At 39.6% G+C, this 27,748-nt stretch overlaps 1 protein-coding gene across 1 annotated transcript in view; it reads right to left on the bottom strand.

Annotated features, from left to right (window-relative positions):
• Positions 1 to 27,466, bottom strand: part of LOC137502936 (uncharacterized) — a 233,703-nt gene extending 206,237 nt beyond the window's left edge. The window contains exons 1-3 of the mRNA XM_068230150.1: positions 27,404 to 27,466; positions 25,000 to 25,127; positions 11,047 to 11,118 (exon numbers count right to left, since the gene is read on the bottom strand). Of these exons, the coding sequence (XP_068086251.1) occupies positions 11,047 to 11,118; positions 25,000 to 25,065 (138 nt within the window). The 5' untranslated portion in view covers positions 25,066 to 25,127; positions 27,404 to 27,466. The remainder of the gene's footprint in view (positions 1 to 11,046; positions 11,119 to 24,999; positions 25,128 to 27,403) is intronic.
• Between the last annotated feature and the right edge of the window lie 282 nt (positions 27,467 to 27,748).

The raw sequence follows: 27,748 nt of genomic DNA, 5'->3' as shown, positions 1-27,748 counted from the left end.
GATAAGGTAAATGTAACTTACGCTGCCCCCTCTGGGAAGCCTCCTTGGTACATGTAATATTCTTCTTCTACTGTATATCAAGATTCCCAGAATGGTCACTTGGAAGTTGCAGTTTACTATTAACAAAAGGAGAAATGCAAAAGAGACACTGGTTGGAGAGAGAACCATGGATGAAATAAAGGCATCAGAAAGGATACCCATTTGGATTGTTCAAGAAGAAGTTTCTGGGGGAGAAGAGATTTCCATCTGGAAGTCACTTTGCACATTCCGAGACTGTTAAGAAAATTTGTGAGTTAAAACAAAGATCATTGAAAGAAAAGACAGTGAGGACTTCAGATGCCTAACGGTACTACCGAGTAAACATCATCTGGTGCAACTTTTAATTCATGTGGAACATGTTAGAATGTTGAGCGTTGCCACTCGCATGTTACTTTCGGTTATACAAAGAGGAATGAGCAGCCAGGCCGTGCTGTCAAGATGTGTGAGATGTAAATGGCACGAAGCTAGGAAGGCAGATGCTAATCCTGAAACACTGTCACAAAACAGAATAAAAGATGCAGCAGTATTTGAGGTGACAGGTGAAGGCATTTCTGGACCTTTGATATTGAAATTAGGAAGAGGGGGATGAAATGTGCTTTTTACATTTGCCGTATATAGGGCAATGCACTTGGAACTGGTTAGCAGTTTCATAACGAACAGACTTTTTTCTGAATTTTTGACGGTTAATCGCTCAGGGAGTTGTACGTAGATGAAAGAAACAGAGCGAAACAAATAGTTGTTGAATCCAAAAAGAAGTCATGGGAAGATTTTGGTAATAACCTGGAAAGGCTAGGTCAAGCAGCAGGGAAACCTTTCTGGACAGTAATAAAGAATCTTAGGAAGGGAGGGAAAAAGGAAATGAACAGTGTTTTGAGTAATTCAGGTGAACTCATAACAGATCCCAGGGAATCACTGGAGAGGTGGAGGGAATATTTTGAACATCTTCTCAATGTAAAAGGAAATCATCATGGTGGTGTTGCAAACAGTCAAGCTCATGGGGAGGAGGAAAATGATGTTGGTGAAATTATGCTTGAGGAAGTGGAATGGATAGTAAATAAACTCCATTGTCATAAGGCAGCAGGAATAGATGAAATTAGACCTGAAATGGTGAAGTATAGTGGGAAGGCAGGGATGAAATGGCTTCATAGAGTAGTAAAATTAGCGTGGAGTGTTGGTAAGGTACCTTCAGATTGGACAAAAGCAGTAATTGCACCTATCTATAAGCAAGGGAACAGGAAGGATTGCAACAACTATCGAGGTATCTCATTGATTAGTATACCAGGCAAAGTATTCACAGGCATCTTGGAAGGGAGGGTGCGATCAGTCGTTGAGAGGAAGTTGGATGAAAACCAGTGTGGTTTCAGACCACAGAGAGGCTGTCAGGATCAGATTTTCAGTATGCGCCAGGTAATTGAAAAATGCTACGAGAGGAATAGGCAGTTGTGTTTATGTTTCGTAGATCTAGAGAAAGCATATGACAGGGTACCGAGGGAAAAGATGTTCGCTATACTGGGGGACTATGGAATTAAAGGTAGATTATTAAAATCAATCAAAGGCATTTATGCTGACAATTGGGCTTCAGTGAGAATTGATGGTAGAATGAGTTCTTGGTTCAGGGTACTTACAGGAGTTAGACAAGGCTGTAATCTTTCACCTTTGCTGTTTGTAGTTTACATGGATCATATGCTGAAAGGTATAAAATGGCAGGGAGGGATTCAGTTAGGTGGAAATGTAGTAAGCAGCCTGGCCTATGCTGACGACTTGGTCTTAATGGCAGACTGTGCCGAAAGCCTGCAGTCTAACATCTTGGAACTTGAAAATAGGTGCAATGAGTATGGTATGAAAATTAGACTCTCGAAGACTAAATTGATGTCAGTAGGTAAGAAATCCAACAGAATTGAATGTCAGATTGGTGATACAAAGCTAGAACAGGTCGATAATTTCAAGTATTTAGGTTGTGTGTTTTCCCAGGATGGTAATATAGTAAGTGAGATTGAATCAAGGTGTAGTCAAGCTAATGCAGTGAGCTCGCAGTTGCGATCATCAGTATTCTGCAAGAAGGAAGTCAGCTCCCAGACAAAACTATCTTTACATCGGTCTGTTTTCAGACCAACTTTGCTTTATGGGAGCGAAAGCTGGGTGGACTCAGGATATCTTATTCATAAGTTAGAAGTAACAGACATGAAAGTAGCAAGAATGATTGCTGGTACAAACAGGTGGGAACAGTGGCAGGAGGGAACTCGGAATGAGGAGATAAAGGCTAATTTAGGAATGAACTCAATGGATGAAGCTGTACGCAGAAACCGGCTTCGGTGGTGGGGTCATGTGAGGCGAATGGAGGAGTATAGGTTACCTAGGAGAATAATGGACTCTGTTATGGAGGGTAAGAGAAGTAGAGGGAGACCAAGACGACGATGGTTAGACTCTGTTTCTAACGATTTAAAAATAAGAGGTATAGAACTAAATGAGGCCACAACACTAGTTGCAAATCGAGGATTGTGGCGACGTTTAGTAAATTCTCAGAGGCTTGCAGACTGAACGCTGAAAGGCATAACAGTCTATAATGATAATGTATGTATGTATGTAATCGCTCGATGAAAAAGTCCAAAAGTTGTCTACAACAACATTGGAACAAATTTCACTGGTAATTAGTTTTGAACTGGCGACTAAAACCACAAAGGAAGAGAGTCCTCAATGCAGCCAATAAAGTAGAGGATTAACCCTCCCACAGCAGGCAGGTGATTTGGTTGGTGACGTGTGAATTGGGTAGTAAAGAGAATTTTGAGGTGTGTCTTTGGGAGAGCATAACTGTGTCACGAAGGGATGACAATCCTACTGTGTGCGTGTGAAGCCATGGTTAATTCCCGTCCTCTTACTTACTTGCCTGAGAAGCCTGAAGATCTCAACCAACTTTCACCTTCATGTATTTTGCAAGACGATGTCTGCATGTGCATTCTAGATGTAGATCAACTGGATTCTGTGAACTTACCCAGGAGATTTTGATTTCTACTACAGGTGCAGCAAGATTTTGAGAAGAGTACCTAAGTCAGCTGATTAGAGGCAGAACAAGATACCTACAAACACTGCAAAAGGAGATGTGGTGCCAGTTAGAGCTGATGGAAAGAATTGGACCAACTGGCCATTAACACGGGTGCTGGAAGTGTATTGTGGGAAAGAGATGGAAGAGTTATGAGGTTGAAAACATTGTCAGGTGATGTGATTAGTCCACATCAGTGAATTCTGAAACTGTAGAGGATGCTGACGACTGAACCAGTAGATTTCACTCTCAGGAACAGTATGACTCATCAGACTCCTCAAAGGGAGTACTGGTAACCACGAGCGGTCGACAAGTGAAAATGCTATAGATGGTGATTCCCATAGGGAATCTGAAATATTTGACCTGAATGAGTAAATTTATAATGTCCAATAACAGGGCATTTATATTGGTATTATTAAGTGAAAACGCCTAATAAATTATGTTTATGAATTTCTCCAATGCTTAACTTTTTATTTTTGGAGATTACTTCAGGTGAGTGACTGAAATGACCAGGTAGATAGTTTGATGCCCATAGTGCTTAATTTTGATTTGTGCCACTCCTTCCCAATAGGGAAGGATATGAAGAACAATATGTTGTAAATATTCTGTTTTATTTTCTCTTTTGAATTAATATCAGTGAGTTTACACACCATGAGTATGTATTCCTTGATATCATGACAGCATGTCTACTGTTTCATGTGAATATAAAAACTGATTCAATATAAGTGATTTATAAAAATGGGAAATTCCCTTCAGGTGGAAAGAATGATTCTCACAGGCTAAGTGCTCTAGGAATAAAGACATTCTGTTAAAGACAACTCCCTTATTGATCTTCCTATTAAAATAGTGTACATGAGAAGAAAGTTTTAGAAATAGATTCCCAGTAAGGTTGGTAGATTTCAAAAAGATCGGCCATGTATATTTTGTGGGGGAGTAGAATTACAGTTTTAGTCTTCCTATAAACACCCAGTCCATTCGTCGATGTCGAAATGATATTGAACTTAAATCTATCCATGCATAAGAGGATTCTAAAGGTGAATTAAAATATATCCTCTAGTTTTCCAGCTATAAGAACGCAAAAACAAAAAAAAAAAGACAGGCAAAACTCCAAAGCTAAAAGATATGTAGGTATCATTGTTGCACCTGAAATGTATAATTATATAGATTACAGTCATTATTAATATGCTTGGCTTATCAGTCGATGGACTAGAATGATGCAGCTTTCTATGTCACTTTATCCTGTCCCATCTGATTCTTCTCTAACTAGTGCAGTGTTTTCCCCAGAAACTTTGTCAGCCAGGTATCAGGAATGAATGGCCAGCCAGGCGGGGAATATACCAAAAGAGAGATGAAAAAATGTAATTTATTCCCCTCAGGGCATTCATATTACAAGACAGGTAACATTAAATGCCATATTGAACTATTTTAGTGTTATTATCATGAACAAGACTCGAGAGTATTTTGAACTTCTAGTGTTCTACTGCTTGTTCATAATCATTCAATACCGGAGATACCCATTTCATTGCTGTGGTTTGACATACAGGTTTGTGACGCCATGGGGAACTGCTAAACAATTGAACTTTGTTGTAACTGATGCAATTATGCTGAAAATAATAATTGATCATACAGTTTTACAATATGTAACTAGTGCATATCTAGGTTATGTTAGATGGGCAGTCTGCTAACACGGCAGGGCAACGTGACCATTTAAAAGGTCTAAGGGAGAGCACTGTAGTTGAACTTATATTTACAACAATCGTTTTATCACACTAATGTCATGGCCTGCCCTACCACTCCCTCTAGATGTGCTCCCAAACTAAATTCCTGAAATCCTGCAGGACTTTATTTCAAAAAAGGGTAATAATGATAAGGTTATTATAATATTCCTTCAGTTCTTGTAGATTTCATAGAACATTAATACAGCAGCTGCTGTACCTACAGTCACACAATCAGGTTGGGTGTTACCAGTGTTGTAATGGGTGGTGTGAATAAAAATGAGCACGCACTCTTTACTCGAGAATTTAGAGCAGGCACTCGCAACAAGGTGAATAAAAACTGCCGGTCGGCAGCAGTCCTCACAGAAGGCCTGTGACCTTGAGAACACACTCCAGTCGCTCGAGTAGCAGAATGGGTGCTCCAGATTTCCGGTGATTAAAGATAAAGCAGGCACTTTTTCCAGTAAACATCTGCTCATGTTTCCTTGAGGGAATTCAGTAGGTAACTCCAAATGATAGTGTCAAGTTCAGCAGCATGGCAGAGTTTTTGGTGGTGGTTAATCCGAAAAGAAAATTATATAAACTTCACAGATTCCACTTGATTACAAAGTGTTATACAGGTCCAGTAAGGACCATGCTGAATGGTTAGTGGAGTATTTAAATGGGCACTCCAAAGAAACAAGAGGTGGTGCACTAACAAATTAAGACGAAGTGAAAATCTCCTTGCGTTATATTAGTGACCCTGGATTACAGTGTGGAGTTGGTGCAGACACCTTGGAGCATTGTGTCAAAAACATTTTCGCAGGTTTTGACATGAATACAAATGAGGGCAGATTATTAGATAAAATTCCAACAAATGTTGCTTGGATGCAGGAAGCACAGGCTAAGTGACAAGAACGTTTTAACTTCCCTTATGCTGTCGGAACTGTAAACTGTACTCATGTACAAATTCAGAAGCCACATATTCATGGGAATGACTACGTTTACAGAAAAGATGTCCCTAGCATTAATGTACAGACCACTTGCAATGGAAAGGAAGAGTTCAACCATGGCCTGGCTCAGTCCATGACTCCCGAATCCAGAGGAATTCTGATGTTTTCAGAGTTATGATGCCTCTGTTGGAAGTCGAAGGGATGACAACTCCTGCAGATCTGGCTCCTCAAAAAATACAATCAACTGTCAATATACCATTTTCATCATAATTAGCTTTTGTTATTTACATTATACCATTGTCCTCAATTTATTAATGTCTTCATTTTCAGGCTATAATTTCCTACCATTGAGACGGCCGATGGTAGGATTATTCTTCCCCTGCATTAAATTCATCAGCCGCTTATCCCATTATTTTAACGATATGGGCTTGTTTCCAGTACACTTTAATTCTACTTTATATTCTAGTCTTGTGTTCATGTTTTGTAAATTTTTACCAACAGTTGTTGGACCGAAATATTTACGTTAAATTTAGCAAGAAGTTCACACTGAACTGCATTTATTGCACTTGGTTCCTTGTGCTTCATATCAGGTAATTGCAGGGTTCTGAAACATCCCAGATTTTATGGGCAGTCCCATATTCATTCTACATGTCCCGCGCCCCAAACGGTTCTTATCCGAGATGGTTGTTGTCTCGTATTTTCGAGCATTTTGTAACTCAAGAGAAATAAGCCAGTTTTTACATCACTGGTATCATATTTCCTTCAAAAATCTCTCTTTTCTTCTTTCTGTCTGATGTTTTCATTGCAAAGAGAACTTACTCTGGTATATTTGTTCGCTAAGACCGAAAAAAATCTTTGGTTCATTGCTTACAATTTTGGTGAGTTTTGGGTTCTCCAGCATGGTGGATATAATGGGTAATAATGAACTGCCATCAGTGCCGCATGCACCGTGCTCTTTCCATTTGCAAGATTTTTTATTCTAGCAAAAGAGATATCCTTCTATGATATTGGTGCTCTTATTTTTAAGTTAAACATACAGAATGTGTTTTTTTATTTACAATTGGCTTAACATCACACCGACATAGATCGATATTGTGGCAACGATGCTACAGGAAAGACCACTGGAAAGGAAGTGGCCGAGGCCTTAATCAAGGTACAGCCCCAGCATTTGCCTGGTGTGAAAATGGGAAACCACGGAAAACCATATTCAGGGCCCCCGACAGTGGGGCTCGAACCCACTATTTCCCGGATGCAAGCTCACAGCTGCGTGCCCGGTAGAATGATGTTGATGTAGATAAATATAAATATCCCAAAGTGTAGGGGCATATGAAGTAACAAACTTTGTGAAAATGGTTTCTTCTTGTTTGAACATATTTGCCTCAAATTCTTTAGTCGGGAGAGTTATTTTCATATATGAATGCAAAATGTTGGGATGTGAGAAACAGATGTTCTGTGTAAATTTTTCTTCAGTTTCATGCAAAGACTATTACAATTGGTCCAAAAATATGCTGAAGGACATGGTATCAGCATGGAAATAAAATGTTTGTTTCGGTATGTGTACTATTATTTATTAATAAACTGCTCTGTGATGGCATTTCACTTCTGTAAAATTAGAAGTTCACTAGTTGTCGATTATGTTACGCACAGATATCCTCGAAAACACAGCTGTCCCTTAACTTATTTTCAGTAATCTGGCAACACTGGGTAACGTGACTTTGAAAACTGAATCTATGTTCCTTTAAAATGGAGATAAAAGTGGAATGAAATTCCACATTGTCTTCTACCATGTTGAGCATTGAACTATCCGGAAGTCATCGAAGTGTTATCTACATGGCAAGTGCCTGACCTTGATCAGTGACACTGAGTGGCTGCTCCAGACACTTGAGTTTACTCTGTGCTTCCACTCTACATTACTGAAAAAGAAAACCTACAATCTGTTTTCCAGTCATTGACCGGGTCAGGAATGAAATGAATGAATCATATATAGGCTATTTGTACGATGCGGTCGCCACTCCCAAAGTGATTTATTAATGACTGTTAGATGCTATGAAATGAGAATGGAGAGTGTTGCTGGAATGAAAAATGACAGGGAAAACCGGAGTACCCGGAGAAAAACCAGTCCCGCCTCCACTTTGTCCAGCACAAATCTCACATATAGTGACCGGAATTTGAACCACAGTATCCAGCGGTGAGAGGCCGACACGCTGCCGTCTGAGCCACGGAGGCTCTACTCTACATTATTATTCACTGCAAATGCAGAGTGGAAGATCATCGGCAGAGAGACGCTCAGACACTCAGCGAGTACATGCTCACTCGCTTAGTCTTATTTTTATTCACACCACCCAATATCATGGTGGGAAAAGTGGTGGTCAGCTATTTTGCTCTTAACTGGTTTTTAAATTCAGTATAAGGTGACTTTTCCCTTCAGTGGAATATTTAACCATCTCATTATTCACATGAGCTCTGCAAATTCCTCACCCTAACAGGAAATAAGAATAATACTGCTCTAGATTTATCTATCTGTGCAATCTCAAAAGCAAAGGTGTAGGAAGCCTTAAGAGTATTGTGACAGTTATGTCGTATCTTGAAGCATTGCAGTTGTAGTTATTATGATTCTGGTAATTTCAAAATTCCGACAAGTTTGGACTCCATCTTACCGATGAATAGAAGTCGTATTGCTACCTGGATGAGTAACTCTCAGCCCGCTGGATTGGGATCATTAATGAGAATGACCTGGTGGTGTTTACATATTCCTCTACGTTGCACCACTTTTTTGTTGTGGGGACATATTTAAGGCATTCTTTAGGCACCACTACTGGGTATTTACAATTGCAAGGACACTAATTTCAAGAACACCCACAACTGCTGCATCTAGGAGTTCCGTCAGAAATGCTAGCATGCCGTGACCATCCTGAGCAAGGCATACATTGTTCAAGTAGAGGAGTATAAATAATCATCATCCCCCTTCCATAGCTCTCTCACACCTTTGCTTCTCAGTGGCTTCCATGACTGTTTGGTGTTCTGGTTGTTTTTCATGAATAATTCATAAAAACTCAACAGAATAGTTCATAGTAAGGTTAATGGAGTTCTGACCTTAGAGATGGCTGCACAAACTTTAAAATCAGTAAGTAAACAATTTCATAAATAAGTTACTGATACCAATAAAAAAGGAGAATATAAATTAAGTGGAAGTAGATGGAACACAGCATGAAAAAATTGTACATAAACAACTAAAACCTTGAAAATATCAAATTAAAAATTTCCCTCCATGATCACACAGGCCCTTTATATATTGAATTGGAAAATCCAATTATCAAAGTTGACCAACAATGTTATAAAATCTATTCAATCAGGAGGAAAGATGAGTAAAAATCAATAATTAGCAAACTCCCCATGCACATATCAATATACACTGACTTAGCAAATGTCATGGGATAGTCACCTAATAGCGTGTGGGGTCTCTTCTGGCCCTGCGAACTGCAGTGAAACACCATGGAAGTGAGTCGACAAGTCCCTGGTAGTCGTCTGGACGCAGCTAACACCAAACTGTTTGCAGAGCGGCCGCCAATGCTGGTCTGTTGGTGGGTGCAGGATCTATGGCACGGAGCCTGTGTTCCAGGACATCCCAGATATGTTCGATAGGGTTCATATCAGGGCTCCTGGGTGGCCATGGCAGTCGTTGGACCTCTGCTGCATGTTCCAGGAACCATTCCCTTGTGACATGGGAGCGATGTGGCGGCACGTTATCACCTTGAAATACCGCAGAACCGCCTGGGTGCTGGAAGGCCAAAAATGGGTGGAGATGGTCTCCGAGCAGCTCAACATACCCCGTACCATTCAAAGTATCTTGCAGAACAACTAAGGGGCCCATTCCTTACCAGGAAAATGCACCCCAGACCATAACAGAGACACCAGTACCCTGGACCACACCTTCGAGGCAGGCGGGATCCATCGCTTCATGTAATCTGCGCCATACATGGTGCCTCCCATCGGCATGGTGCAGTTGAAATCATGATTCGTCTGACCATATCACGTTACGCCATTGTTCCAGTGTCCATCCCTGGTGACTGGCGACAAATGCGCGTCGTGCCCGATGAAGTTAGGTTAATAGTGGCACCCATGTGCGGCGCCGGCTCTCATACCCCATAGAACCCATGTTCCTACGGATTGTCCACCGGGAGATGTGTCCAGCACGGCCTGTGTTGAACTGAGCCATGATTTGTTGCACGGCTGCCCGTCTGTCACTATTGACAATCCGTCTCAGATGTCGCCGGTCACTGTTATCGAGGGTGGCTTGACGGGCGGTCGTTCGTTTGTTGTGGAGGGTGACACCCGCATTCAACCATTCATGATACACCCTGGACACGGTTGATTGTGTAAAGCCGAATTCCCGCACCACTTCCGAAATCGCACTTCCCATCCGTCGGGCACCGACCACCACACCCTGTTTGAACGGTGTCAGCTCACGACGACGTTCCGTGTTACACCTGTCACATGCACAGCCACTGCTCACAAGGTCTCCTATACAACTGCCGCTGGCACAGGGGGCGTGTGGTGCATAGACAACACACCTGCGCATCAGTGCTCCGCTACCCCATGACATTTGCTCAGTCAGTGTAAATCTGTTTATGAAAAAGAGGATAATATAGATTAATCAATACTGCAATAATGAACTTGATCCTCTCATGCTGGTAGGCAAAAAGGACCCGACCAATCACAATCAGTTATGTCTTCATGAACAGTAACCTGAATGTCTCCATAGTAGTTTTACCAAATGAAGAAAAAGTCCACAGCACTGATAGGATCCCTAATCAACTCCAGGATTCAGGTACTGATATCTCAAACTCACTGGGAATCTTACAGGGGTCTTGTAGGTAAGCTGAAGGTGCTCGTTCTCTACAGAATAGGACCTGTTCTGCTAATTTAAACTGAAAATTATTAGTGTTATATAGCCAACCATTAAACAATCCATGAGGGAAAATTAAGAATACAAGGTTCCAATGTCAACAACTATCCACTATTTCCAATAACAATGAATGACATCCAGCATGCCATCACCACTCATCTGATGGCCACTAACAGCCACAACATACAGCACACCTACCAGACTAAAAGCTAGATATGTCATGCTATGAAAGTAGAACAAAATGAAACATCTGACAAAGTACATTTTAAAAGTTGGTGAGTGTCTGCCTCTTGTTACAATTTATTGTTATGCACTGAACATTATTCCAGGTGAAACACTTTGTAACTAATAGCTCTGAAATATTTTAAATATCACTTAAATTCTGATCACTATTAAGTAATCAGGAATGATACTTACAAAGGATGTACTTGCTGTGCCTTCAAGCCAAACAGGTTCCTCCTTGATCTCTATTTCCTTGCCCATTTCACACTGCAACAGAAGTCATTATATGAAAATGAGCCAAAAAAAGTTTCCACTAATATTTTACTGAAAGAAAGATACTGGAAAAATATATTTTATTATTATCAACATTAGGGTCATAGTTTATTGACTAATGAAGTAAGGAGGCAGCCCTGTAGCTCTCCATTATTTTCAATATTTATATCACAGTCACGTAGCCTCTAGTCTTCCATGGAAATCAAATCACAGGTACTAGGCTTTTATTTCAAACAACCCACATGCACTGCTGAGACCGGCAGTACATATTTTTGAAAACAGAGAATTCACTTCTCCTTTAGCAGGTCAGCAATCCCTATTTTCTAACACTACAGGACCATGCAGTTGGTCTGACACTGCTAAGCAAAGTATTGGAGGGGCGTGCCATTTCGACTGATGAGTCCAAGTAGCACGTCTGGGCGAAACTCTCCAAATGCACATGGCCTAACCACCCAAAAGCTGGTTCTATTCCTGAGATTTTAAATTCTTGATTGCGACTGGCATTAGGAAAAGGGGCCTGTCTTGATACTGAAATCTCCCCATCTCTATTGTTAATGGCAACTGGCAAGTGAGTTAGCCATTATAGTACAAACCCTGAACTCTATTCTGAATGGTCGTAGGAAATGTGGCCTGCCATTTTCAACAAAACTCTTACTCACTGTGTGTACAGTAATTTACACAGAAATCCATATAAAATGTAGAATACTGCAGCAAAGCATGGGTACATTTTTCAAGGAATTCTTGGGATTAAGAAAGCACATGTGTAATTGCTTGCTTATTGTTTTAAGGGGCCTAACATCGAAGGTCATCGGCCCCATGTGTAATTGTACACCACATGCAATTTTTTGGAGCTACTTGTTTCCATTTTTTGTCATTAATATCATTGTTTCCTTTCTTTATCTTTTTATTTTATGTTTAACGGGCAACTTGTACTATTATCATAGCAATCTTTTAATAACCTGACACCAGGGAGTGGTGAGGGAATCCCTAAATTCTTGATTTTGTCGGACTGCACAATTATTTTGCACCAGTGTCTATCCTTCTAGGTATTCCATGTTTCTTATTTTCTGCATCACTCCGTGACTGTTGCATGTTGGTGAAGGTTTGTTACTTTTGTTTGTGGTACGTTCTTGTCATCCTTGCAGTTCAGTCAGATTTTCCCTCACCTTGCAGTTTGTTACATTAGTATATCCAGAATTGTTGAATAATATAAATATACAGTATTGACTATATTCGAAAATATTGAAGTATTGTTTTTGAGAATGCACAGAAATTGTTACAATGGATAGATCAAGTGGAAAATTAGATGAACAGGAAGGAAGAAGCAGGTGAAGATATAGATTATGTAATTGACATTTGCTGTTATAATGTTGAACAAATTAAACAGAGTTTTCTGGAATTGAAACTGAACCTGTTGTTACAAATTCTGACCAAACAGTACAAAACAGACCCTCTACACAGGGAAAGATGGAGGAACCACATGGGAAGTACACTGCAGAAACACGACACATAATACTACAATAATAATTAAACTTATGTTATAGTGGTTCTCCTTTTCAATACTATATTATGCAATGTTTATATTACATTTAAACCTTGTTTGGAACTAGTTTTGGCCTTGGCTGGCCGTCATCAGCCATAATATAAAACAGTACAAATACATCTAATGAATAAAACAAATACACAAACACAAATTATATTAAAAGGTAATAAAAGGATGAACTATGTGCAAAACACATAAAAATGTGAAATTAAAATAAGATACTCAATTCCTTGGATGCAATGCATCACATTAAAATGTTAGCGCTTTCTGATAAAATATCTTGAAAAGTGCTAATGAAGATTGTCAAAAATGGCACACAATGATATGATTAATGGCTGGTAGTTCATACAATGCAATTGATGGAGATTCGCAGTTCAATGTGGTGTCCATGAAGTTGACCTAAATAAATGATGGTCAAAATTAATGAACTAAAAGAAGAGAGAGTGCAAATCAAATGGCATAAGTTATATGAGACTTACCTTACGTTACAGCATGTGTAGAGTTTGTGATTTTTAGCATTTGCGATAAATGCTAAATACGTCGAATCTTTGTCAGTGTATGTGCCTTCATCTTATATGACCCGTACGAATGGTTTTTAGCGATTTTGAATTAGCGATAAAATGCGAAATTTGTTCAAAATGCGAATTTATGCAATTTATGCGAAATAGATGCGAAATTCTCGGTTTTATACGAAATAAACATATATCTTTTAAAAACGATGCATGTTTCTAAAAAATACTACCGTATATATGTTTGTTATTTATTTCAGGAGAAATAATTATTACGGCGCTCATTGCCATCGTAAGGCGGTAACATACTTTGACGGACACTTCCGTCCTGGTGCACGGAATATTTATAAGTTATTATCACGGTTAGCTGGTCAGAGAGATTTATTCTGTTTGTTTTGCAGCCTACCCGATTGATGTCAGATGATACCTGAATCTATTTTCTCTCTGAATATAGTAACTCTGAGCAGCTGAAGTACGGAAAACAAAAATCACCCCAGTTTGCCGCTCGAAAAAATCATGGCGGCATCCCAAGGTAAGTGGACTATTATAAGGTAGGCCACTCCCGCCCGTTCAGCGGAAATTTTACCCACACTGCTTTGCGCGCTGTGACGTCATGTGGCGGATAACTGAGGCCCCGGCAGGCTTAGGAGTGTGTGAAAACTAGGTAACTAGTGAGTGTGTGCGTGAGGAACCAGTAAAAAGGAAGCGTTGTGAGAGAAGCTGTCATCCATGAGAAGCTATTTGCCATAAGTAAAGATAACAGTAATTGTGCAGTTACAAGACGACTGGTATAATGTATGATCGTTTCCCTAAAGATGCAGTGACACAGAGAGAATGGTTATCACGGTGCAAGCGTGCCGATGAAATCAACGTGAACAATGCACGTATATCCCTTTCAGACCGAGTACGCACAATTGTGCGGGTTCGTATTTTAGTTATCCCTGACCGTATTTGATGTTTTTTCGGCGCTACACCGGACTGCAGTGATTGTGCAGGACACGTGGCGTGTATTTCAATTGATTTTAGTATGCGCTTGACCGCCAGGGCGAAGGAAGAATAGTTTAAAAAGCACAGTTGATCGGCGAGATGGCAGGAAGCAGTAGTGCCGAAAGTAAGTATTTATTTACTGCGTTTATATTAATCTAGAACCTTTACTGAATACCGGAATATATTCAATGAAGTGTGTACATTGGTTAGTGAACGTAAATTTTGAAGCTACACCATCGTACGTGATACAACGAGGTTTTGAATTTTGATACGCACAATTGTGTGGGTCCTGTTTTTCGGATGTTAGTTTTTATTTCGTAAAATAAACTATTAATATGTGTATTGAGGAGCATTTTAGTCAGTTCTTGACGTACAAACAAAAATTCACACCTCCAGTTTTCTTTCAGGTCTGAAAGGGATATGCTCAGCTCATTTCCTTCCGGAGGATTACGAGCGTGATTGAAAGAATGAGCTGCTCGGTTTACCGCTAAATAACTAAATGCATATGCTGTTCCACCACAGCATTTACCAAATTGGCACTTAGAAGCGCGTACAGCTGAATGAGGAAGATAATTCAGGACGTATTAGATAGCCAGAAAGGCGATTTATCTATTACGCAGCACATATCAGAAGCTCACATCAGTGTCACAGGTCGAGCGCGACAGAATGTTAGAATGGCTGCTTGTTTTCACACCGTACAGCTAAAGCATTGAAGTATGTTCTACGTAAGGAACGCGAGAGCATTTTCTTTGAATTAGTGAATGATGTTTTCGATGTTCTGAATCCTCGAGTTCCCTTTGACTATGGTACACCTCTTCGTAGCGGATTCGGTCTCATTCTTCCGAGCCAGGAGCATACATTAGGAAGGTTCATTGACGTTTGCCGTGGCATGTGCTTTGGAAGTAAAAAAGGTTTTTTTGCCGTTTCAAAAGGGATTGCTCATCTCCATCACATCACTTCTGGGACTGTATCCAGTAATCGGGAGATAGTGGGTTCGAGCCCCACTGTCCGCAGCCCTGAAGATGGTTTTCCGTGGTTTCTCATCTTCACACCAGGCAAATGCTGGGGCTGCACCTTAATTAAGGCCACGGCCGCTTCCTTCCACTTCCTAGGCCTTTCCTATCCCATCGTCGCCATAAGACCTATCTGTGTCGGTGCGACGTAAAGTAAATAGCAAAAACCCTAATATCTCGATTAAATCAAGACTGTCTAGAAAATTATTTTTCGAGAATTCGAGGTCTTTGTGCTTTTTATAACAACTCTACAGCACTCGAGGTGAAACACAGGATTCGGCTTCTTATCTTAACAGGAAACTCAAATGTCACACCCTAATAATAATAATTTCGTGTGGCTATTTCTAACCGAGTGCAGGCCTTGTAAGGCAGACCCTCCGATGAGGGTGGGCGGCATCTGCCATGTGTAGGTAACTGCGTGTTATTGTGATGGAGGATAGTGTTATGTGTGGTGTGTAAGTTGCAGGGATGTTGGGGACAGCACAAACACCCAGCCCCCGAGCCACTAGAATTAACCAATTAAGGTTAAAATCCCCGACCCGGTCGGGAATCGAACCCGGGACCCTCTGAACAGAAGGCCAGTACGCTGACCATTCAGCCAACGAGTCGGACATGTCACACCCTTATCAGCGAGTACATCAGTTGCTGAAGAAAGAAACAGTACAACTGTGGCAGACGTTAAAACGCGGTACGAGGAAACAGATGGGGAATTCTTCAAATTCAAAAGTAGTGAACCTTGCATTGAAGTAACAGAAGAAAGCCCAGCGAAAATTATACGTAGTTCTGACATTGAAGACATTAAAGAAGACGAAGAAGAGTTACTGAGTAAAGTCCATGAGTTAGGGCAGAACTATTCTAATAATGAGGACGTTTCTTCCGATACCGTACAGTACATGGCGGGCTACCTCGCATTTAAATGCCGAGCGATTGATAAATTCCTGGGATCATGAACTGAAATGTGCCCGATTTCTGGGGCAATTTCTCTTTCCTGGATATCTACTGTTTCTCGAGGGAGCCTTTTTACTCCGACAAAAGATTGGGTGAACACAGTCAAACAATTCGAAATTATATTTGCTGGTTTTCATGGACATGACAGTTCGAAGTGTGACAAAGTGATTAAAACTTTGTCTTCGAAGTTTCCTCAGGTGCATGAAAATAAAATTCATTTGTATACAAGGACGAGGACATTTATTCGCATCAGGTATTTGAATAAGGAAAGGCAGTTGCAAGCAGCAAAGAAATATGCCGCAAAGAAGAATCTGATGTGGACTGCATCTCAGCCAGTAAAATAATGAGGATACCCTTCACTCTCCTGCATACAGGTATGTTCGGTTTACGACAAATTAAATTAAATTAATGCATGGTGGCCGTGGAATTTGTTCAGTTGTATATAGTACTAAGTATTTGTGTTTATTTTACACATTTTTAAAACGTGTAAATTACGAAAGTAGTACGTTCTCGCAACCTACACAGCATGCGCTGTCTTAAGGCTATCCGCCGGTTGACGTCACGCGAGAGCGACCAATGGCAACTTCCATTGCCGGACTGCCCCCCCCCCCCTCCCTGCTGCGGCATCCAAGCGCGACATGGATGCCTTTTGTCGTAACTGGCTTGAAAATAGTGATGTTGAAAGTAGAAATGATTCTCTGGAGAGTGAAAATACTTCTTCTTCTTCCTTTTCAACCGACAGTGATGAAAGTGATTCCGATTTCAGTTCCGAGATGATAGTGCCAATTGAAACTACGTGACAAAACCAGAATGCAACAAGAGCGGGTGAAAAGTCTAGTAAAACGATACTTGGAATTATGATCTTGTTGACAATAAGCCTGTTTCTATAACATGCAAACCAGTTTCTGAAATTCACTCTATAGCGAAAGGGGAGAGGGGGGGAATTTTCCGAAAGAAATGGACGTAGGGAATGAATTTCTAACCCCACAGCTCTGGGATCACGTTACTAAGAAAGCCAATGCCTATGCCTCTACATTCACTTGCTAATTTATCTGTTTCCCTTGAAACTAATACTTACGAACAAAAACATTAGTTTCCTGTTACTATAGACGAGCTAAAAGCTCACTTTGCTCTGTGTATTCTTATGCATGTGATAAGTCAAATTTATGTTAAAGTGACGAAAAAAATACATAAATGGTACGCAAGGGAATATTTCCTTTCACAAGTAATGGTGGGCCAAAGGGTTAAATCATTCAATGAGGAATATTTTTCACTGGCCGAAGAGCACTGCAAAGAAGAATCGATCAGACAGCAAATACACTTTCAAGCACAAACGTTCATTCTCTGTGTGTTGACCCTTGATCATAGCCGGTTATTCTTGACATTGATGTTGAGCAGTAGTTCATGTTTTAAAGTACGGTAGCGATTTATGTTATTGTCTGGTAACCATGGGTAGAAGTGAAGTGACGATCAAACAGCGTGCCGAGAGTCACAATACGGGACATTTTTATGTAAGCGATACAGATAGGCCTATATTGATGTGCCGACTTTGCAATCAAAGACTTGAAGAAAAAATGTTTTGCAGTCCTTCCCTTGCCTCGGCAGCACTGCTGTTCATTTAGGCCTCCACGGACAGTGTCGATGTAGAATTTTTTTTTATCAAGTACAAGATAATTATAACTAATAGGCGGTCTCGAATGAAGGAGGACACCGTTTAAACAACTGGCATGTTGTACTTCAATCACCCTTGAAAATCCTGTTCCTTGTAGGTGTGTTGTACTGTGATAAATAAATACGTTCAGAATAGTATTTTTCACTTTGAAATTGTGTTTGTAAATTTGTAATAGGCATATTCGTGTGAGTGCGTTAATAATTCTTGCAGTCTTATGTTGATGTTTGTCTTATTTTCTATAGTGAATTCAAAGGTTGTGGGCTCGAATCCCACTGGTGTGGCTGGCCATTTTTGTACTGTACTTAACATCCCTTCAACACGTACTATTAGCAAATTATGCCTATTTTAACCAACTTGCCACAAAACGCTAAATTTGAGAAATGTAGGTGCTACAAAATGCTTAATTTGAAAATCAAAACGCTAAATGTCTGATTTTTAAATGCTATAAACCACGAACTCTAAGCATGTGGTGTGTGGCCTACTGTGTGCCTCACTAATGGGGAGGAGTACAGATAGGATTATGAGATTCAAAGGGAATACAGAAAAAGTAAGAGCGGGCCAAGGAGAGAGGAGAGGGCTGGGAAAGGAAGGGAGGTGGAAAGGGATGAGTTTTAGGCAGGGCCCAAGGATGTGGGAAAACAGGTGGCTGCTGAGGGAAGTTGCTGTGAATAGAATAACTTGAATTATGAATTTTAGGTTTGATGTTTCTAAAAATAGGAATTGGAAAGTCGAATAGGATATTTTGCTTTTCAGAAATGTCATTAAGTTTATAATTTGGGTTAAAATATAATAATAATAATAACAATTTTGTGTGGCTATTTCTAGCCGAGTGCAGCCCTTGTAAGGCAGATCCTCTGATGAGGGTGGGCGGCATCTGCCATGTGTAGGTAACTGCGTATTATTGAGGTGGAGGATAGTGTTATGTGTGGTGTATGAGTTGCAGGAATGTTGCGGACAGCACAAACACTCGGCCCCCAGGCCAATGGAATTAACCAATGAAGGTTTATATCTCCGACCTGGCCGGGAATCGAACCCGTGACACTCTGAACCAAAGGCCAGTACGCTGAGCATTCAGCCAACGAGTCGGACGGTTAAAACATTGATAAATGTGTATGAAGCAGCTTTCTGTAATGTTAAGGAGGGGTCTTTTGATCAAAACTTTGAGAATTTTCATATCTCGTTTTTAGTCCGTGAATTTGTGATTATAGTCATGCATATGCTGTCCCACAGCCAAAAATCTATTGTATTTAAGGGCATTAACATGTTCTGAGTATCTTATATTAAAGCAGTACAACAGTACTATGCAGAGGATTCTTGTGAGACATCTACCACATGCCAGATGGAAAGGACGAAATGAAAATTCCACAAAGGAAGCGTGGTCTTTATTATCTCTGCAGACACTAGAAAGCTAATACCTATCTCAAATGGGCAGATGCATAGAAGAGACACCCATGAAAGAGATGTTCATGATACTCATTAAACGATGTAGAATTCCCTACATTTGTATTTAAAATAGTATAAAACTACAAGAATTGTTATGAAAATAAAACAGAAAGCTTTAATTAACCAATTAGTTCTGGAAATGTACTATAAAGGTTACATTCCTTTTATTTCATGCATGAGGTAAGTTCTTACCATGTGCCCACTTCTGTCCCTAGTGAACTGATTCCCTGTGCCAGCTTAAGTAATGAAATTATATATATTAAGTTAGTAAATTCCATGTAATGCTCTTCAGTCATTCTGAATCTCCAATAACACTACGTTCTTATGATTTTCTTGCATTCAGCTTATGCTTCTCCTTATCATGTCCGCCCTTCTTTTCTTTGGGAGTTGTATTTAATATGTATCTGTCTTCCCACTGTTATTGTATACTATCTTCTTGAGTTTATGTGTGTAGATTGCCTTTTGTTTACTGGAAATAGACCGTTAATACGGATTGATGTGTCTGTGACGGTGGGCATAAATTTATTTCCTTAGTTGTGTGAAATGTTGGAAGTTTTTTTTCAGGAATTATATATTGTGAGCTTCTCTTTGTTATATTATTCAATTAAAAATATTTTTCTACTAAATAACATTTCTATTTATTTGTTCCTTATTCTTGATTTCAGCGATTTGGGAGCTCATTAAGGATTCTCCATTTTAATATTCATCAGATTCTAACCATGAGTTGTGAATTATGTTAAAATAAAACTGTCTTAAACTATATTTTATCAAGGGATCCCTAATCATTATCTTTATTTAAAGGAAATTCATTATTTTCATCATACTTATCAACTTATCATGCATCATGTCATATTTCACCATTTCAAATGTACTATTCAAGTTATTTTAATTTATAAAATCTATTGTTAATGGTAATGGCTGATTTCAAATCTTACATTCACACAAAGGTACAGAACTTCTTACAATTCATTTTATATTCATGTTTACACCCTCTTTATACTCCAGAGAATGGGCCTTTATTTACCATCACTTCAGTTAGGTATTTCTTGAGTTTGGTTAGCTTCAAAAGGTATGTCTGTTACATGATGTTCCTTGTACTAGTGAGTTTTCTTGCTTTTCATGTTTATCATGTGATGAATTTCTTATGTTTTGATGGGCTCTGTTTTGCTTGACCTGCCTTATACTGACTCTAAATATATTGCTCACACACAGAAGCAGTTAGGGATAACATCATAGCCCCGATGAGTGCTGATGTCTGCCCTCCTTATCAAGGTGAGAAGCACAAACCAGCCTGTTGGGGCCAAAAAGGGAGGGATGTAGAATCGGGGTTGACAAGGAAAAGCCCGTGGCAGTGTATGAAAATGTGGAAATTGTTGTCATCCTTTTGTGTTTTTGTGTTCATTTTCATCTCCTCTTTGTGTTGCACCCTCTTCCCACACTGGACTCTCATTATGTTCATCCTATTATGACTTCGTTTTCATGTGATACTTGTTTGTTCCTCTCCAATTACTATTTCAGCTTTTGTGTTTGTCCTGTGTTTCTAAAACTTCTACCTCCTCTATTTTATTTTTATCTTATCTTTTCTGCCTATTTATCTTGCTTCCTGCTTTAAAACTGAAGATCTGTCAAGATGCCCTCCTTCACGCTGAAGCTGGGAAGGAGAACTCGTCGGGGACTGAGAAGACATGGATGTAGAAGAACTGGGATAGATAAACTCTCCTATCATGTGTTCCCCTGTCTCCCTCTCTGTCTTTATGAGTTGATTCGACAATTGTTTATTCATTTCCAATGCTTATCCCTCCATCTCTTGATTGCTATAGATTAGATTCAAGACAAAAAATCAAGTGACCGCTCCCACTATCCCTGTAGACTCCCAAGCAGCCTTAACTGTCATCTCAAACAGACACAGAATGCATCTGCTTGCTCTTGCAATCAGAAATAAAACCATTCACATAAATAACCTCAATAACATTCACTGGCTCAAATGGCAAAAGAAACTTTGGGGGAATGAAAGAGCAGACCGCAAAGCCAAAACTGCACCCAGCTACCTGCACATTATTTCTTATAGCACAATACCAATGATAAGATGTAGGAAGTTACTGAAACAATAAAAATCCATAGCCTGTTGCCAGTCCTTCAACTGGTTCATGAACAAAATGAATGATGCTGGAATCTAGCGGCGAGGATAGGAACTGTGCTGGCTGCCAAAGCCTGTTGCCCTCCTCTGGGGCAATTATTAATGACTGACAGATGAAATGAAATGATATTGGAGTGAATGATTACAGGAAAGGCTAGAGTACTGAGAGAAGAGGTTGTCCAAAAAAAAAATCTCAAAATCTTACATGGATTGACTGCGATTTGTACCACAGAACCCAGCTATGAGAGGCCAGCATGCTGCTGCCTGAACCATGGAGGCTTTTACTGAAAAAATATTACACCAAATCTGGACTGAAACATATAACAACCCACAGAATGCTTCCCACACTAAACTACTCATTCCAAGTATCTCCCACAGACATTCTGTATATTTCGTGCCTAATTGCGTCCACATGCAATTCTTTATAAATCAAGGCTGCTTTAGATCACTCCTTCACAGAATAAACATAATTACTTCACCAGTGTGTGACAGCCCAAAGAAAACAAGACAAATGTCATACCACATCATGAAAGAATGAACCCTCTTTGCAAGGGAATATCCTACTCTATGGTAGTCACTTCGCCTATCTCATAAGTAAACATCACATCAAAACTCCCAGCATTTCAAGCTTCACCATATCCATCTTCTGTATGATTCAAAAATAATATCACTGCACTGTAATACCCAACTCTGTAAATACCACTGGTATATCAACACATGGTATCCATTTCATGTACTAAATTAAATAGTAAAAAAGACCTGTCATGTTTTCCATCACCTGCCAATATAACATTATTACAATATTAAACTATTAGCAATATTACATTTACAATATAGCACGTCATGGTTTCTGGAAAAAAAATTCACTGTCAAGTTGTTGTCATTATCAAAGGGTATAGAAAGGTCCACCACCTATTCAATACCATTAGATTAATATTATATAATTGGTACTTGTTTCAACTTTGCTACATTAGGTCATCTTCAGCCCTAATCAAATTGGAAATACATGCATACATATAACCACCAATAAAAAAATTGCATATTGGTATGTCTTAAGTAAAACCTAAATACATGCACACATATAACCACCAATAAAAAATGGCATATTGGTATGTCTTAAGTAAAACCTAAATCTACACAGTGATAAAATGTCTGACTACACATTTAAAACTGAAACTAAAATAACACATTAGAACTGTGATGATGATGCTTGTTGTTTTAAGGGGCCTAACATCTAGGTAATTGGCCCCTGATGGTAAGAAATGAAATGACAAATTAAATGTTTTAAATCATCCACTGACCAAAATAAAAAATGGCATGAAAAATGAATGGATTGATATGAATTTAAGACAATCAGTGGATCCTACCCGAAAACTACCATAAAAAATATTATTACTGACCAAGAGACCATTTCTAAAGCTAAATTCTGAATCAAGGATGCTTGTTGTCTAAAGGGGTCCAAAATACAGGTCAGCAGCCCCATATAATGGTACTTATCGCTAGTAAAGGAGAACAATGGTATTTGTCTTGTTAGGGTACTAATCAAAAGTAGCGTACACTCACAATGTTCCACACATAATAGTACTACTCACAAGTGTTGGATGACAAACAGATAATGCAGACCTATGGTGTTTCTCACATAATGGCGCCACACATAGGCAACGCTAACCGATGGTGTTCCTCACCTACGTGTACTAATCACGAGCGCCAGTATTCCCATAGTTTTCCTCACATAGTGGGTGCTAAGCACAAGCAACTCAGACCCACGGTGCCACTTACACTATATAGTGGTACTAGTCACAGGCGATGCCCAGACCCGTGGTGTTGGTCACACCACAGTATCTGGAAACCCACAGTGTCCCTCTCTCTGCTGCTACTAATCACAAACCTATTTTGTACCTAATATAGTGGTACTACTCGCAAGTACAGGCAACCCATGGTGCTCCCCGTGTCATGGTACTAATCAAAAGTAGTTTCATGGTTCTAGTACAATCATCCCTTGGTCGCCCCTCACAACAGGCAAAAGATACCGTGGGTGTATTCTTCATCTGCATCCCCCACCTACAGGGTGTAGATAGAGAAAAAGGAAGAAATAAAAAGGGATTCGTCACTTCGAAAAATGAAGTAACGGATGAAGAAAGGCAAGGGCCATGAAGGGTGTGAAAATGAAAGACTCCCTAGGCCTCGAATGTTCTAATACCATTGGGGTTGGAAAAGAACAAGAGTTGACCAAGGGAGATTGGACAGGATAGATGAAAGTGAGGTGCCTGGCACAAGAAAGTGGAAGCAATGCCAGATTCAGCTAAGGGCCCCGTGGTCGCCAACCCACGCTCCCAAGTTGACAGCCCCTTGGGCCCCTTTTAGTTGTCTCTTACAACAGGTCAGGGGATACTGAGGGGGTCATTAAAACTGTTGTGAGACGTGTTGGACTAGGCCAATGGCCTTATAATAACCATGTAGTCTTGATCTTGGAGCTGATATTCATTTTCTGTATAGTGGACCCATTTGATCTACAAATTATGCTTTGTTGAATAAAATACATGAGTAACAATTTATATATATATTTTTTATTTCTTCATAACACTTGCTTTATGTCACATGGACACAGATATGTCTTATGGCAAGGATAGAATAGGAAAGGCCTAGGACTGGGAAGAAAGCAGCTGTGGCCTTAATTAACGTACAGCCCCAGTATTTGCCTGGTGTGAAAATGAGAAACCACGGAAAACCATCTTGAGGGCTGCCGACAGTGGGGTTCGAACCCACTATCTCCCACACGCAAGCTCACGGCTGTGCACCCCTAACCACATGGCCAACTCATATGGTAAAAAGTTTATATATAGCTTTGAAAGGGACATTCACAACCAAAACAAATGGACTTTCCATCAGATATAATGATGTATTGTTGTAATTCGGTGGGAAGTGAATACCCCATGCTCCTAGTAATTTATGTGCACTCAGCACTGACACCAACACCAGACTGGCTGCCAAGAGGGAGCGGAGGCATCTCTATCTTTAATAATATTAATATAATGTTATCACTATTTACCCTTTGATAGTGATCAATTGTCAATACAGACAATAATGAAATTTGTAACCTATAAGTTATCATTATTGATTTCATGTCATGCAATTTAGCTTTATGGATTTCAAAACACTAAGATGACAGAAATTGTTCCTGCAAGAGGCTGATGTATTTGTGCACCTTTAATATCATCATAGTGATAAAGGATTTAATATGACAACTTGAAAGCAAGGCAAGCCCTCCACAGCCTGAGCCACTCAGACTGCCATTATTCCTGACAAGAGTTACAAAGCAAAGGGACATGAAGAGAAACCCACTTCCCCCTCAAAACCTAATGAATGAATTCAGCTTTCCGACATGCTGTGCAAAATAATAGTTTCATACTTGTAAATTCTGCATTTATGTAATAATTAAAAAAATATCTAGTCAATTTGAGATCTGTATACAAACATATATATGCCTTAAGAATAGACAGCAAGATACTCACATATTTCCTGATCAACAGATAAAAGTAGAATTATGTAACCATCAAACTCAAACAACAGCTAAGGGTTTAATTGTAATCAATCACTATTAAGTTATCTGGAATGATACTTACGCATAAAGTATTTGATGTTTCCTCAAAGCAGATTGGTTCCTCTTTAATTTTTACTTCCAAGTCCATTTTATATAGTGTGAGATGGTATAGATCGTTATGGGATGTAGATTACTTCCACCGACCTTGCACTGAAACATGAGCAACCAACACTATTATTGCTGTCTTGTAGTCAAACCTGTAGTTTGAGGTGACTCTTGATAATGTGCACAGGACCTGCAGTTTTATGTGGAAACTGAACCCCAGGGGTAAACAATTTCACTGAAAGAACATCCCAAACCCACAGATTGGGCTTAATTTGCACACCCCTTGTGAAAAGCCTATGACTATGGAACATATGTATCACCCACTACACTGGGATTCTAATGGTTGGTTTGATATATATCCCATACAATCCTATCCTGTGCTATGCTGTAGATGTACTCTAATTTGTTCGTTATATCTTGTCCCCTATAGGCTACCTAAAATGACTTTTTTATTTACAGTTTGTTTTACATCACATTGGCACAGACAGGACTTAAGGCGTTATGGCTAAGAGTGGGAAGGAAGTGACCTTAGCCTTGAGTAAGGTACAGCCTCAGCATTTGCCTGGTGTACAAATGGAAAATCACAGGAAACTGTCTTTAGGGCTGCCATGGCCACTTCATACCCACTCCTAGCCCTTTCCTATCCCGTCATTACCATAGATCCTATCTGTGTCAGTATGAAGTAAGACCAATAGTAATTAAAAAAAAGATAAATTCTACAACCAAACCTTCAAAACTATTCATTTCTTGCTCAACTTGCAGGCCAAATGATCTGCTCCTAACCACTGTCCCTGTCCCTCTGCTAGCTCTATAGGCTATGAAAATTCTGTACTGTACCATATAAACCTCACTGTCTTTAGACTAGAGTCCAGAGGTGATTCAGTTACAATATACATTTGAAGTCACTATTAGGTATATTCTGATATAGTTCATTCAGTTTTGTTTTCAATCCACAAACATTCGGATAGTAAATGGAGAGCCCATTCTTATTCATCACACTTAATAATTATGTAAATCATCCTGGCTATTAATGACAACTGTGTGTAAACCCTGTGCCTTATGTATTTTAATAAGCATAGTTGTTCTCTCATCACACAATCCTCACCTGGGCCAGCACGGCCTTTAAGAGCTACCACACAATAGGTTGAATTCAGTAGCAGCTTAGCCAGATTTCTTATTGATGAAACAAATTATTTGGTAAGGAGGATAGCAAGGTACTCACTGGTAACTTTATACAAAACGTTAAAACCATTATTGATTACGTTACAATATACACTGTATGTCTGCCATGCAGTTAGGGGCGTGTGGCTGTGAGCTTGCATCCGTAATATAGTGAATTCGAATCTCACTGTCGGCAGCCCTGAAGATGGTTTTACGTGGTTTTTCATTTACAGACCAGGCAAATGCTGGGGCTGTACCTTAATTAAGGCCATGGCCACTTCCTTCCAACTCCTAATCCTGTCCTATCCCATTGTCACCATAAGACCTATCTGTGTCGGTGCAACGTAAAGCCACTAGCAAAGAAAGAACAAGAAACAGTTCCAAACTGGTTATGAAATCCTTTGTTACAACAAACCATTCCAAACTGGCTATAATACTCCTGAACTGGATATAAACTACTTTCGAACTCGTTATGAGATCCTTCGTTACAAAAAACAGTTCCAAACTGGCTATAAACTACTTCGTTCGAACAGTTCTGAACTGGGTATGAAATTCCTTCAAAATTATCTTAATGAGCATATGCGAATCAGAATGCTTCTAGAATTGATTGTTAATAATGGTTTGCTGGAACTAGCAAATGGCAATTGTGAACTGTATCAACACCATCTACGAATTGTTAAAAAAACCTTTAATGACGGATGATGGAAGACCTCTCTATTCAGGTGAGAAGTACTGTATGTAGTCACATCACTAACTGGTTGAATTATATCTGCATGTATAGGAAACGCAGCCCCTGGTATTGAATGACAACTGCTGGAATTGGCTCCGAAATGGTTCTAAATGTACTTAGAACAACATTAATTCGGAACTCACAGTTCAGAACCAGTTCTGAATTTTTGTTGGAACAGCATGTATACAACTGGGTATGAGCAGGCTATTCAGAGTCAATTCGGTACTTGCATGTAATCTCACTAAGAACGGTACCGGTAGGTGGGTAATATTTAATGTAATCAGCCTACAGTAGGCTGTAAAAAAGAATCACCTGCGCCTGTTTTTGGTGTGTTTAAATCCGAAGTGAACAATAAAGCTATCCTTATTTTCTTTTACGTACCGTACGCTATTAGGTTCCTTATGGAGGAGTAGCAGACTGAGACTCCAAATTTATTAGCAATATGTTCAAAGGTTTAGACACAGTGTAAAACGTAAATAACTGCAATTACCAGACTAAGAAAATCTTAAGCGAAACAGCACAATCCACAGACCAAACCTACACAATCTGTCGCAATATGTCGGAGTTGCACAATAGAAAACAAATGAATACGAACATTAAATGGCAAGTCAACCACTTCAAAAGCAAAACCAGTAATAGCTAATAGCACTACTCACAATGTTATAACCAGTGCGTTGTTCCTCGGTATAATCCGGTATAATTCACTTATCTCCAACTAACTACTGTACATGGATAGAAGTCGTAAGTCATATGGGACAACCAAGACGAACTACTTTCTTCTTCTGGGGATTTTCTTGGGCGCTGCTAAAAAGCCATTACCCAGTCGCAACACTTA

Source organism: Anabrus simplex, chromosome 13 (genome assembly GCF_040414725.1).
Source record: "Anabrus simplex isolate iqAnaSimp1 chromosome 13, ASM4041472v1, whole genome shotgun sequence".
NCBI classification, from domain to species: Eukaryota; Metazoa; Arthropoda; class Insecta; order Orthoptera; family Tettigoniidae; genus Anabrus; species Anabrus simplex.
This window is presented reverse-complemented; position numbering and strand designations above follow the sequence as displayed.